The sequence below is a fragment of the Brachyhypopomus gauderio genome, chromosome 6, assembly GCF_052324685.1.
Source record: "Brachyhypopomus gauderio isolate BG-103 chromosome 6, BGAUD_0.2, whole genome shotgun sequence".
Classification (NCBI taxonomy): Eukaryota; Metazoa; Chordata; class Actinopteri; order Gymnotiformes; family Hypopomidae; genus Brachyhypopomus; species Brachyhypopomus gauderio.
Genome location: NC_135216.1, coordinates 361552 through 374988, shown reverse-complemented (window position 1 = coordinate 374988; position 13437 = coordinate 361552). Strand labels below are relative to the sequence as shown.

At 49.1% G+C, this 13437-nt stretch overlaps 1 protein-coding gene across 2 annotated transcripts in view; it reads left to right on the top strand.

The window, feature by feature from the left end:
• Positions 1–13437, top strand: part of arhgef2a (Rho guanine nucleotide exchange factor (GEF) 2a) — a 58377-nt gene that overhangs the window by 6162 nt on the left and 38778 nt on the right. For both annotated transcript variants that reach the window (XM_077007975.1, XM_077007976.1), the window contains exons 4-7: positions 3860–4034; positions 7928–8033; positions 8246–8285; positions 8425–8560. In XM_077007975.1, the coding sequence (XP_076864090.1) occupies positions 3860–4034; positions 7928–8033; positions 8246–8285; positions 8425–8560 (457 nt within the window). The remainder of the gene's footprint in view (positions 1–3859; positions 4035–7927; positions 8034–8245; positions 8286–8424; positions 8561–13437) is intronic.

Here is a 13437-nt window from a genome sequence, read left to right as displayed (position 1 = left end):
GACGAACAAACGACCCTCAGGTGAGACGGATCGCGGGCTCCGCCCACCTGAGGAACGAACACAACACCACACCCACAGGACAAGCTGCTGCTGTAGACGGGGGCGACCAGTAGGGGGCCGCCGTACCGTGACAGATCCCCCCTCCAAGCCGCACTCCCCTCCACCGGCTGTGCGGCCTACAGCAGCAGCACACAAAACAAAGGGGCAGGCAGGCAGGGACAAGGGACACACCCCCTGTAGTCCTGGAGCTGAAACACAAAACACAAACAGGTTAGCTCGCCTACCTGGGCGGGACCCTGGACCGACTGGGCCGTCAACAAGACAAAACCACGCCCCGGTCGGTCACAGGGCCCTCACGCCCTAACCGGCCTTAAGCCGCATCGCCCCACAGGTGCGAGGACGGCGGGCCACGGCTCCGTGTCCGTCCGGGGTGTATGTGTGCAGGTTACCTCCCTGGGGCGTGGCTAAGTCACCTCCTGGACCTACCTCCTCCCGGAGCTGGCCCCTGCCTTCTGCTAGGGGCCACCCCAGCCTCCTGGGGAGTCAGCCCCAGCCGGAGCCTGACTTTACGAGGTGGACTCCTCCACCAAACCCAGGAGCGCCAGAGACCAAGGCCCAGAGCACCCTTTTCGCGGGCTGGGGAACAGACCCCAAGGGCCTCCTGGTCACCCCGAGCAGGAGGGAGGATCTCCATCTTCAGCAGGAGCTCTTCGGACCAGAGCCCTATCGTCCCCAAACATCCGGGGGCCCCAGCCCTCTAGGGAGGGGCTCTTTCCGACCGGGCTCCGGTCACCCCACAACATAAGGGGGCTCCTGCCAGCTGGAGACCCCCACAAGGTCCAGGACTGCCACGATCCACCGCCAGGGAGAAGCACCTGCACATAAAACACAAAAAGCACACACACACCCCCACACACACCAACACAAAACATAGACGCGCACTTACCCTGACCATCTCGGCACCCCGCATCCGGGGGGAGGGGTCTCCATCTCAGCAGGAGGGGACACCAAACAACTCACCTGATGCATCAGGAGAGGGGCCCCTACCGGCTCCGGAGAACACCCTTGAATCCCTGGTCAGGGCCTCCCTTAGGAGCGACGCCCTCCGTGCCACTCCCCGTAGCACGGGACCATCACTGGTCCACCCCCACACACACACACACTCAAGGGGGAGGAGCATGTGTGGAATTACATTAAACATATCACGGGCACGCGAGAACAACACACACGCAAAGACTAGACAAACAAAAAACAGTGTACAAACAATGAACGAACGGGACTCTTACATGCGCACTCGGTTTAATTTTGTGACGTGCCGCTCAGGTTCGCAGTCGCTCCCCCACACAAAACACAAGACGACAGGGGAGCGAGGCGACAGTGACGAGCGGCACCCGCGTCACACACGAAACACTAAACATATAACACCACGAGCACGCACACTGGTCCACACGCCCATTCACACGTACACTTCACCCACACAAAACATGAAGAGTATAACAGGGAAGACGCCCTGGTCCTCGCCGTGCAACACACAAAACAAACGCACGGCGAAACTCTTCAGACAGACAAACAACGGACATGAAGAGCTGTCTCAGGGCAGACTGCCCTGGTCCTCGCCGTGCTTCACACACACACACACACAACATAAAAGCACGGCGGAGCTCTTCAAACAAAACACCACGTAGACAAACACTTACCACGAGACCTGACCACGAACGAAGGAGAAAGAAAAAGAGACTCGGCGGCTTCCGAAGGGTGGCTGGTTATTCTGTGACGGGCAGGGTGAGCGAAAATAAATGGAAGCGATCACGCCAAGTCTCAGGGAAATAGGATGGTTTAATATGTAAAGTGCGCAAACCAAAACCCGTGAACTGATCCGAATTAAGGATATAATAACCAGCAGTCAACTGGTACAAAGACAAGACATATATAGACGAACAAACGACCCTCAGGTGAGATGGATCGCGGGCTCCGCCCACCTGAGGAACGAACACAACACCACACCCACAGGACAAGCTGCTGCTGTAGACGGGGGCGACCAGTAGGGGGCCGCCGTACCGTGACAATAATATTATAATTTTCTGAGATAATGGTTTTGGGTTTTCATTGGCTGTAAGCCATAATCATTAACATTAACAGAAATGAACACTTCAAATAGATGAAATCAGTGAAATAAACTAACTTACTGCACGCATTATTACACCAACATGTAAAAATTTTTTACAGTGTTTTTTATCACTTAAAATGAACTTAGATTTACATATTTAAAGTTTTTTTAGAAATATTTATTTTTTAAGGGGTACGTTTTGGTACGTTGCCATATGGCAACATTGTGCAACAATGGAAACAAGATCATACAGATCATAGAACTTTCATAGATGAGTATAATTAGTTTTGTTCACTGGAAAATGTTACAATTGATTAATCAATGAGAAATTTGTAATAAAAAGTGACATCTCATTCCTAATCCATAGGGTTCAATATGACGTTGGTCCACCCTTTGCATCTAGAACAGCTTCAACTCTTCTGGGAAGGCTGTCCACAAGGTTTAGGAGTGTGTTTATAGGGAATATTGACCATTCTTTATAAGCGTATTTGTGAGGTCACATACTGATGTTGGATGAGAAGGCCTAGCTCTCAGTTTCCGCTCTAATTCATCCCAAAGGTGTTCTATCGGGTAATGGGCAGGCCAGTCAAGTTCATCCACACCAGACTCTACCATCCATGTCTTTGCGTTACTCCAAGGACCTTGCATTGTGCACTGGTGCACAGTCATGTTAGAAGAGGAAGGGGCCAGCTCCAAACTGTTCCCACAAAGTTGGGAGCATGGAATTGTCCAAAATGTCTTGGTATGCTGAAGCATTCAGAGTTCCTTTCACTGGAACTAAGGGGCCAAGCCCAGCTCCTCAAAAACAACCCCACACCATAATCTCCCTCCACTTGTACATGCATGGCTTGGATGCAGCTGCTTGTCCATGGAAACCCATTCCATGAAGCTCTCTGTGCAATGTTCTTGAGCTAATCTGAAGGCCACATGAAGTTTGGATGTCTGTAGTGATTGACTCTGCAGAAAGTTGGCGACCTCTTCACAGGTCTTCAGCATCCACTGACCCCACTCCGTCAGTTTACGTGGCCTACCACTTTGTGCCATTTATCTTATGACATGGTACACAAAAGAATAAACATATTTGTAAGCATATAAGCATATCTGTCTAGTCCTACACCATTTATCTATCTATGTGTCTGTCTAGCTCCACTGACTATATTGCTCCATTGTTGCACAATGTTGCCATTTGGCAACGCACCTAATTTTTTGAATAAAAAGACAATATTATCATAATTTAAACATTTTTCTAATAAAATTAAGTCATAACGCCCCACAGAATCTGTCAGTATTTTTTGCAATGCTGTAAATGGACGAAAAAATGGCAAAATCATTGTAGATTGAGCAGCTCTTCGTCAGGTGACCTCAGTATGGGAACAGTGTGGGAAAAAGCACGACTTTGGAAGGAATAAATGTCATGTGATGTCCCCCAAGCACATAATTGGTTAAACTAAGGCCCCAGGTTCTATGTAAAAGCCAATCAGTATTGAAGTTTCTTTTTAAATACCAGGAAATTGCAAAGAAATGGTATGTTGCCATATGGCAACACCGTGCAGTAGAGGGTTAACAGAAATGAACACTTCAAATAGATGAAATCAGTGAAATAAACTAACTTTTTGATGATATACTAATTTATTGATATGCATCTGTATGTTTGAGGGGCATATGAATGCCTTCAAGACAAATACTGGCAAAATCCAGCTGGGCATATTAAAGTACTACAGCCCTCCCTCTCTTCTTCCTTCTCTGTGCCAGTGTGAGTCTGGAAGACCTGGACCCGGAGGAGCTGGTGCTGGTGCTGGGTGGGGCACTGGTTTGCAGGAGGGCCCGGGGGACGCGCAGGTGGGGCACGCGTGAGGGCTCCCTCTCCTCCCTGACGGAGGAAGAGGCCGGGCCTGAGGCCCAGCAGCAGGGCTGTACAGAGCTGGAGGTGGGCCAGCCGTGCACACACCATACACACTACCCCACACCATACACACCACCCCACATCGTACACACCACCCCACACCGTACACACCACCCCATATACCGTACACACCACCCCATATACCATACACACCACCCCACACCATACACACCACCCCACACCGTACACAACACCCCACACCGTACACACCACCTCACACCATACACACCACCTCACACCATACACACCACCCCACACCATACACACCACCCCATACAAATACACACCACCCCACACCATACACACCACCCCACACCATACACACCACCCCATACAAATACACACCACCCCACACCGTACACACCACCCCACACCATACACACCACCCCACACCTTACACACCACCCCACAACATACACACCACCCCATACCATACACACCATACACACCACCCCACACCATACACACCACCCCACACCGTACACACCACCCCACATCGTACACACCACCCCACACCATACACACCACCCCACACCATACACACCACCCCATACAAATACACACCACCCCACACCATACACACCACCCCACACCATACACACCACCCCACACCGTACACACCACCCCACACCGTACACACCACCCCACACCATACACACCACCCCATACAAATACACACCACCCCACACCGTACACACCACCCCATACAAATACACACCACCCCACACCGTACACACCACCCCACACCATACACACCACCCCATACAAATACACACCACCCCACACCGTACACACCACCCCACACCATACACACCACCTCACACCATACACACCACCCCACACCATACACACCACCCCACACCGTACACACCACCCCATATACCGTACACACCACCCCATATACCATACACACCACCCCACACCATACACACCACCCCACACCGTACACAACACCCCACACCGTACACACCACCTCACACCATACACACCACCTCACACCATACACACCACCCCACACCATACACACCACCCCATACAAATACACACCACCCCACACCGTACACACCACCCCACACCATACACACCACCCCACACCATACACACCACCCCACACCATACACACCACCCCACACCATGCACACCATACACACCACCCCACACCGTACACACCACTCCACACCATACACACCACCCCATACAAATACACACCACCCCACACCGTACACACCACCCCACACCGTACACACCACCCCACACCATACACACCACCCCATACCATACACACCACCCTACACCATACACACCACCCCATACCATACACACCGTACACACCATGCCACACCGTACACACCATGCCACACCATACACACCACCCCACACCGCACACACCACCCCACACCGTACACACCACCCCACACCATACACACCACCCCACACCGTACACACCAGCCCACAACATACACACCACCCCATACCATACACACCATACACACCACCCCACACCATACACACCACCCCATACCATACACACCACCCCACACCATACACACCACCCCATATCATACACACCATACACACCACCCCACACCGTACACACCACCCCACACCGTACACACCACCCCATACCGTACACACCACCCTACACCATACACACCACCCCACACCGTACACACCACCCCACACCGTACACACCACCCCACACCATACACACCACCTCACACCGTACACACCACCCTACACACCACCCCACACCATACACACCACCCCACACCGTACACACCACCCCATACAAATACACACCACTCCATACCATACACACCACTCCATACTATACACACCACCCAACACCATACACACCACCCAACACCATACACACCACCCCACACCGTACACACCACCCCACACCCTACACACCACCCCACAACCTACACACCATACACACCACCCCACACCGTACACACCACTTCACACCGTACACACCACCCCACACCGTACACACCACCCCACACCGTACACACCACCCCACACCGTACACACCACCCCACACCATACACACCACCCCATATGAATACACACCACCCCACACCGTACACACCACCCCACACCGTACACACCACCCCACACCATACACACCACCTAGAGCTGGGCGATATGGCCCTCCAAAAAAATCTTCGATTAATTTTTTTTAAATCCGATTTTCGATTTTAATAGATTTATTTTCCTCTACTAAAAAACTACAGATGATAAAGGAATGGTAAAAAAAAGTTTTAATTTATTTTTCACTTAAATTTCCCCTTTGAGGTTAAAGTGCAAGCAGAAACAAATTGTAAACAAGTGAGAACATTCAGTAACTTTTAGAAGGTTTTCTCCAACATACTTTAAGCATTGACACAATGCAACCTCAAACTTAAAATAAATAAATAAAACACACCCTCAAAAAATAAATAGATATAAATAATTTGGTGCCCTTTAATAAAATGGAAAACAAATACAATTGAACAATTCTTGCATGTTGTACTGACAGTCACGCTGTCTACATTCTGATTAAGAACAGGGCTCCCCTCACTTTAGCCTAAATTCCAGCACTTTTCAAACCTGAAACACAATGTAACATTAAAATTCGTCAGGTAAATGTTCCTTCCACTGTTTCTTTATACTACCACAGTTTATACTTTATACTACAATAGTTGCCAGGTTCGCTTTTTCACGCCAAATTGGGCTTGTTTGGAAAATCCAGCCGCGGGTAAAAATTATGGGGTCGCGGGGTGCGGTTTTTTGGTCTACTTTTGAGTTGGGCTACCGCAGGAGTTACAAGTCAACACTAATAATGGATCGCGATATAATACTTAATTTGTCTCCATTTTACACACTCGCGAGGTGCCCGGAGCCGCGCGCTACGGTCACTCGCGAAAGTATAATCCATTGAAGCGGGTTCGGTGACCGAGGCAGAAACTGCTTAATCCAAAATATCCCGCGGAGGGAAACTTTATTGACAGCGCAACTGAATAGCACTCTTCGCTCTCTCCCTCTATCGGTTTCAAACACCTTACAGCGAGGACTTGTTTGGTCTACATCTGACGCCGCAAAACCGAACCAACTCCAGATCACGGAGCTAGTTGCTCTTTTCTTGGACACAAGTTCCGCCGTCATGTTTGTGTGTGTGTGTTTTGAGGGTGGATGGGTGGGAGGTGCTAAACTCACTGAACTACGGGAGCCCACAGTGCAGCGTCGGTGGTGAAAATTAAATCTCAGAAAATCGATTTTCTTAAAAACACATCGTCCTTAACTGTAAATTCGAATTAATAGATAATATCGATTAATCGCCCAGCTCTAACACCACCCCATACAAATACACACCACCCCACACCGTACACACCACCCCACACCATACACACCACCCCACACCGTACACACCACCCCACACCATACACACCACCCCACACCGTACACACCACCCCACACCATACACACCACCCCATACAAATACACACCACCCCACACCATACACACCACCCCACACCATAGGTCCTAGGAACAGGGGCTGGTTCCTGCTTCACACAAGACTGTCTCAGCCTTGTAGGTACATCTTTAATTAACCATTTGAATGCCATAGCAAAGGATTTGAATACTGAATACTGAAAACTTTCATTTTCATTTATTTTCATAACTCTGAAAACAAGTTTTGAAATTTTCATTATGGGTTATTAAATGTATGTTGCTAGGTAAAATGGTAGTTATGTTTGTATACACATCATGAAGTGTCCATCATGTAAAAGGTCTGATGCTTCCTGAATCCACAGTATACCTTGTAGGACTAATAGGTAAAGAGAACATATAGTACTGTGGGCTAGTGTTATTAACGCTGCCAGATGTTGTATGTGTTATAACATTAAGATGTAAATGTACTGTATATGTAGGAACTGGCAGGGCAGATGTATGGCTGCAGCGTCTCTGCCCCCAGCCTGTGTGTGGTGAAACGCCCCCCCAAATCCCCCGCCCCTCAACCTCGCTCGTACTGCTCTGGTGAGAGCCTCATTCATACGTGTGTGTGTGTGTGTGTGTGTGTGTGTGTGTGTGTGTGTGTGTGTGTGTGTGTGTGTGTGTGTGTGTGTGAGTATATGTTCCAGTATGTGTGTGTGCACATGTGTCTGGGGGTTTTGTCATGTTTGTATCAGTTCCTGTCTGTCATCTTTTCATTCGTTCCTTAATATCACTTTCTGTTCTGTTTCTCTCAGACAGCACACCCTACTTCCGAGGCAGAGGATCAACTCTCAGGTTAGTTTAACTCTTATATCAACTACTGAATCAAACCAGGTCTGCCCAGCTCCATGCTCCCACTCGCAGGGTACATGTTTGCTCCATGATACTTGGTTGCTCTTTAATGTCCACAATCCTCCAACATTCTCTGTCTCAGTCTAGACAGGGCACCGTCTGCCCTTGGTTGGGAAGATGAGGTACAGATAAAAGAAAAAAAGAAGGACGGAGAGGAGACAACTGCAAGTCCTCTGGGGCGAACACTTAGTTTCCTACGCAAAATGACGAGTAGAAAGGTACGTGTCCAAACAGTTTTTACTGGTTCTGTCATACAAGTTATGCTTTTAAAATGAGATTTTTTTGTAAGAAGGTAATTTTTAAAATTGTTTACTCAGTTTTACCCTCTGTGAAAGGTTTGTTAGGCTGAAAGTGACCAGTGTGTATGCATTACCAGTTTTTACCAGCAGGGGGCAGAATTACATGCTAATTCTGTGATGACACATGGATTAATGAGAAATTCATCCCCCCAACCACACACACACACACACACACACACACACACACACACACACACACACACACACACACACACACACACACACACTTCCCCTCTCTTCACCTTTGTTTCTTTTTATTGCTGAGTCACATTCATGAAGTCTGCATCCAGCCTCTTACTCATAATACACGTCTACAAGTGCGGCCTGTTCTTTCAGTTAATTGACTCTGAATCAAGCAGTGAATACAAAACTACAGACTGAAAGATGTGCAGGAGTTCTGAGGATGTCTCTTGTTTTGTGACTTTACGTCTGGATGTAAGGAGTACGTCTGGAGGAGCAGCGGCTCGACTCTGAGTCTCTCCCAGATGACCAAACTCCTCACTCCTCTCTAAGGTCGAGCAGAGGGAACTCATTTCAGCCGCTTGTATTTGTGATCTAATTGTTTCGGTCACTCCCCAAAGCTCGTGACCATAGGTCAGAGTCGGGACATAGATTGACCAGTATATCGAGAGCTTTGCCTTTTGGCTCAGCACAACGGTCCGGTACAGTGTCTGCAACACTGCATCCAACGCGGCATCCTTCCCTCACTAATGACCAAGAACATGAGATACGTGAACTCCTCCATATGAGGACTCACTCCTGACTGGAAGAGGGCACTGCACCCTTGTCTGACTGAGTACCATGGTCTCAGTTTTAGAGGTGATGATTCTCATCCACGTCATGAACTCGGCTGCAATCTGATCCAGCGAGAGCTGAAGGTCCTGGCTTGATGATGCCACCAGGACCACATCATCCGCAAAAAGGAGACATGGAATTCGGAGGTCACCAAACCGAACCCCCTCCACCACTTGGCTACGCCCATAAATTCTACCCATAAAAGGTTCTGCCCACCTTGGAGTGTCGGTATCCAAGGTAACAAAGTGCAGCCCTGACAGAGTCCGACTCCAACTGGAAACCAGTCTGACTTGTGTGCTGGCCATGCAACCCAAGCTCCTGATCCATGTGTGCAGGGATTGGACAGCCTGTAGCAGCAGGCCGATACTCCTGGAGCAGCCCCCAGAGGAATCCCAGAGGGACACTGTCAAATGCCACCATACCCGTTTACCAGTGCAGAGGCACTTCACCCAATATGATAATAAGATATGCCACCGGGGTGTGATGAAGGCAAGCTAGCAGGGTCTGTGTGAATCTCTGTGCAGTGTTTTTGAAGGGGGGCCTTGGGTGCAGGCTTTAATGTGGATGTTGCTTTGATACATCCCACCTACCTAAACATTGTTGCAGACAATGCAAGGGCCAGTGGGCTCCTTCAGAACGATAATGCACACTGCCCCATGGCAAAATTTGTTTAGGAATGGTTTGAAGGATGTGACAAAGAGTTCAAGGGGCTTCCAAATTGTCAAGGTTTCAATCCAGTCTACCAGATATCAAGTGTGCTGAAAAACATATGATCTATGGAGGTGCTACCTCACAACTTACAGGACTTGCAGCTGCAGCTACCAACTTTGTGCCAGATACCACAGGACACCGCCTTAAGAGATCTTAAGCTCTTAAGATGTCTTGTGGAGCTTGTGTCTCAGTGGGTCAGGGCTGGTTTGGTGGCACTAGGTCTTCCACATTATTAGGCAGCTGGTTTTAATGTTATGGGTGATTGGTGTATATTCTGATGTGTAATTTTCAGTAGTAAACGTCAACATTCAAAATCATTGCCATGATAGAATACCTCGCAAACACACTTATGTTTGTGATATGTAGATGAACATGCATGAGGGCACACACACACACACACACACACACACACACACACACACACACACACACACACACACACAATAACACATCCCAGGTGGACAGTGAACACTTGGCATAGAATTACAGCAACCGTATAACTAGAAAGTTATAGAGTCGCACATGTGATCGACCATGGTCTTCTTGGGGGTGTGGGTAGTGCCTCATGTCTGCAAATTCTGGGAATCTGCCTCTTGCTCCTTTTCTCTCTTGTCTTCTCTCTTACTATCTCTCTCTTCCTCTCTTTCATACACACACAGAATCATGTCAGCTGTTAGTTCAAGTGACCTCACACTTTAAAGGACAATGACAGGGCTTGTGTTAAGTATAGCCACAGGCACTCTGATGATTACAGGATGGTGGAGATCATTTGGTGCACTGATTTCTGGGGGGGGTTGTTGTATGTGTGTGCAAGGGACTTTCAGTCCATTTCGACAAAGTGTGTGTGTGTGTGTGTGTGTGTGTGTGTGTGTGTGTGTGTGTGTGTGTGTGTGTGTGTGTGTGATGTTGCATACCTGTTACATGGAAAGAATCAACCATTGTGTAGAGCTAATAGGTTAATTTGTTATTAAGATAACAGTGTAGTCTGATTATATCTTCCTCATACTGTATCAACCTTCTTTTATATTTGTCAGTTTGTTTTCCCTTTGAAAATCTTCCCTTCACCCACTTTGATGTTTCTTCACATAAACCAGCATCATTATTCAAACATAAACATTTGCCAGTTCTTTGCAGAATTCATAGTTTGTAATGAAAGCCATTTATAGGCATCCCAGTTCTATCACGCTCATGTTGGGGTCATAGTCTCCCAGCTGGTGGCTGCAACCAGCACTGTCCAATCAGAATAACTGAGCCCAACCAGCACTGTCAAATCAGAATAACTGAGCCCAACCAGCACTGTCCAATCAGAATAACTGAGCCCAACCAGCACTGTCCAATCAGAATAACTGAGCCCAATCCCAGCTCATATCAAGCAGAGAGAAACCTGACACGTCCCTTATATACACACATGTAGTTAGTGCCCCTATGTTACCAAAACACTGGACAGCGAGTGCTGAGCTCAGACTGGGCTTCAGTCAGGCTGCACCGTGGAGAACCTGAGGGGAGGAGCTGGGGCCTCGTCTGGGGCAGCACCACATCACAGATTTAGAAAACCACACATCTGGGCTCATGTCATTTGATAGGTTAGGTGGAGGAGGGTGGTGGTGAGGGTGTGGTAAATGAAAGGCTAGGAGAAGGTGTGGGGGTGTATGTGTGGGGTGTATGAGGAAGTGTATGGGGGTGTATGAGGAAGTGTATGGGGGTGTATGTGGGGTGTGTATGTAGGGGGTGTATGTGGGGGTGTGTATGTGGGGGTGTGTATGTGGGGGTGTGTATGTAGGGGGTGTATGTGAGGGGTGTATGTGGGGGGTGTATGAGGAAGTGTATGTAGGGGGTGTATGTTGGGGTGTATGTGGGGGTGTATGTAGGGGGTGTATGTGGGGGTGTGTATGTGGGGGTGTATGAGGAAGTGTATGTAGAGGGTGTATGTGGGGTGTGTATGTAGGGGGTGTATGTGGGGGTGTATGTAGGGGGGTGTATGTGGGGGTGTATGTAGGGGGTGTATGTGGGGGGTGTATGAGGAAGTGTATGGGGGTGTATGTGGGGGTGTGTATGTGGGGTGTGTATGTGGGGGGTGTATGAGGAAGTGTATGTAGAGGGTGTATGTGGGGTGTGTATGTAGGGGGTGTATGTGGGGGTGTATGTAGGGGGGTGTATGTGGGGGTGTATGTAGGGGGTGTATGTGGGGGGTGTATGAGGAAGTGTATGGGGGTGTATGTAGGGGGGTGTATGTGGGGGTGTATGTAGGGGGTGTATGTGGGGGGTGTATGAGGAAGTGTATGGGGGTGTATGTGGGGGTGTGTATGTGGGGTGTGTATGTGGGGGGTGTATGTGGGGGGTGTATGAGGAAGTGTATGGGGGTGTATGTAGGGGATGTATGTAGGGCAGGGGTACTCAACTGGCGGACCGCGGTCCGGATCCGGACCCGAACGCAGTCCTGTCCGGACCCAATCTCATTCCTGATTAACTAGATACGGACCAAAACAAAACCGTAGCATTTATTTCAGGGCTATTGAAAAAACACTCCGTCACGAGTGTTACGTTCGCCACCCCCGCCGCACCGGACCTCAGGTCACAGGTATCTGCCAAAATTGGACCGCGGACAAATTTAGTTGAGTACGCCTGATGTAGGGGGTGTATGTGGGGGTGTATGTAGGGGGTGTATGTGGGAGTGTGTATGTGGGGGTGTATGTGGGGGGTGTATGAGGAAGTGTATGTAGAGGGTGTATGTGAGGGGTGTATGTGGGGGTGTGTATGTGAGGGGTGTATGTGGGGGGTGTATGTGGGGGGTGTATGAGGAAGTGTATGTAGAGGGTGTATGTGAGGGGTGTATGTGGGGGGTGTATGTGGAGGGTGTATGTGGGGGGTGTATGGGGGTGTATGTGGAAGTGTATGTAGAGGGTGTATGTGAGGGGTTTATGTGGGGCCGTGTGTGGGGGGTGTATGTGAGGGTGTATGAGGAAGTGTATGGGGGTGTATGTAGGGGGCGTATGAAGAAGTGTAGGAGGGATGCAGGATTGTTTTAGGGCTAACATTCGTTTTTCACTGCTCCTGGTGTAGCCCATTAGTCAGAATTACACACACACACAAACACACACACACACACACACACACAAACACACACACACACACACACACACACACACACACACACACACACACACACACACACACACCTTATTGCCTGCATTAGAGTCCTGTGACAGGTGCCCTGAGACCTGTACTGAATGACAGGACTTGTAGGTTCCAGCCACTATTACCTGATTATTACCACACACACACACACACAC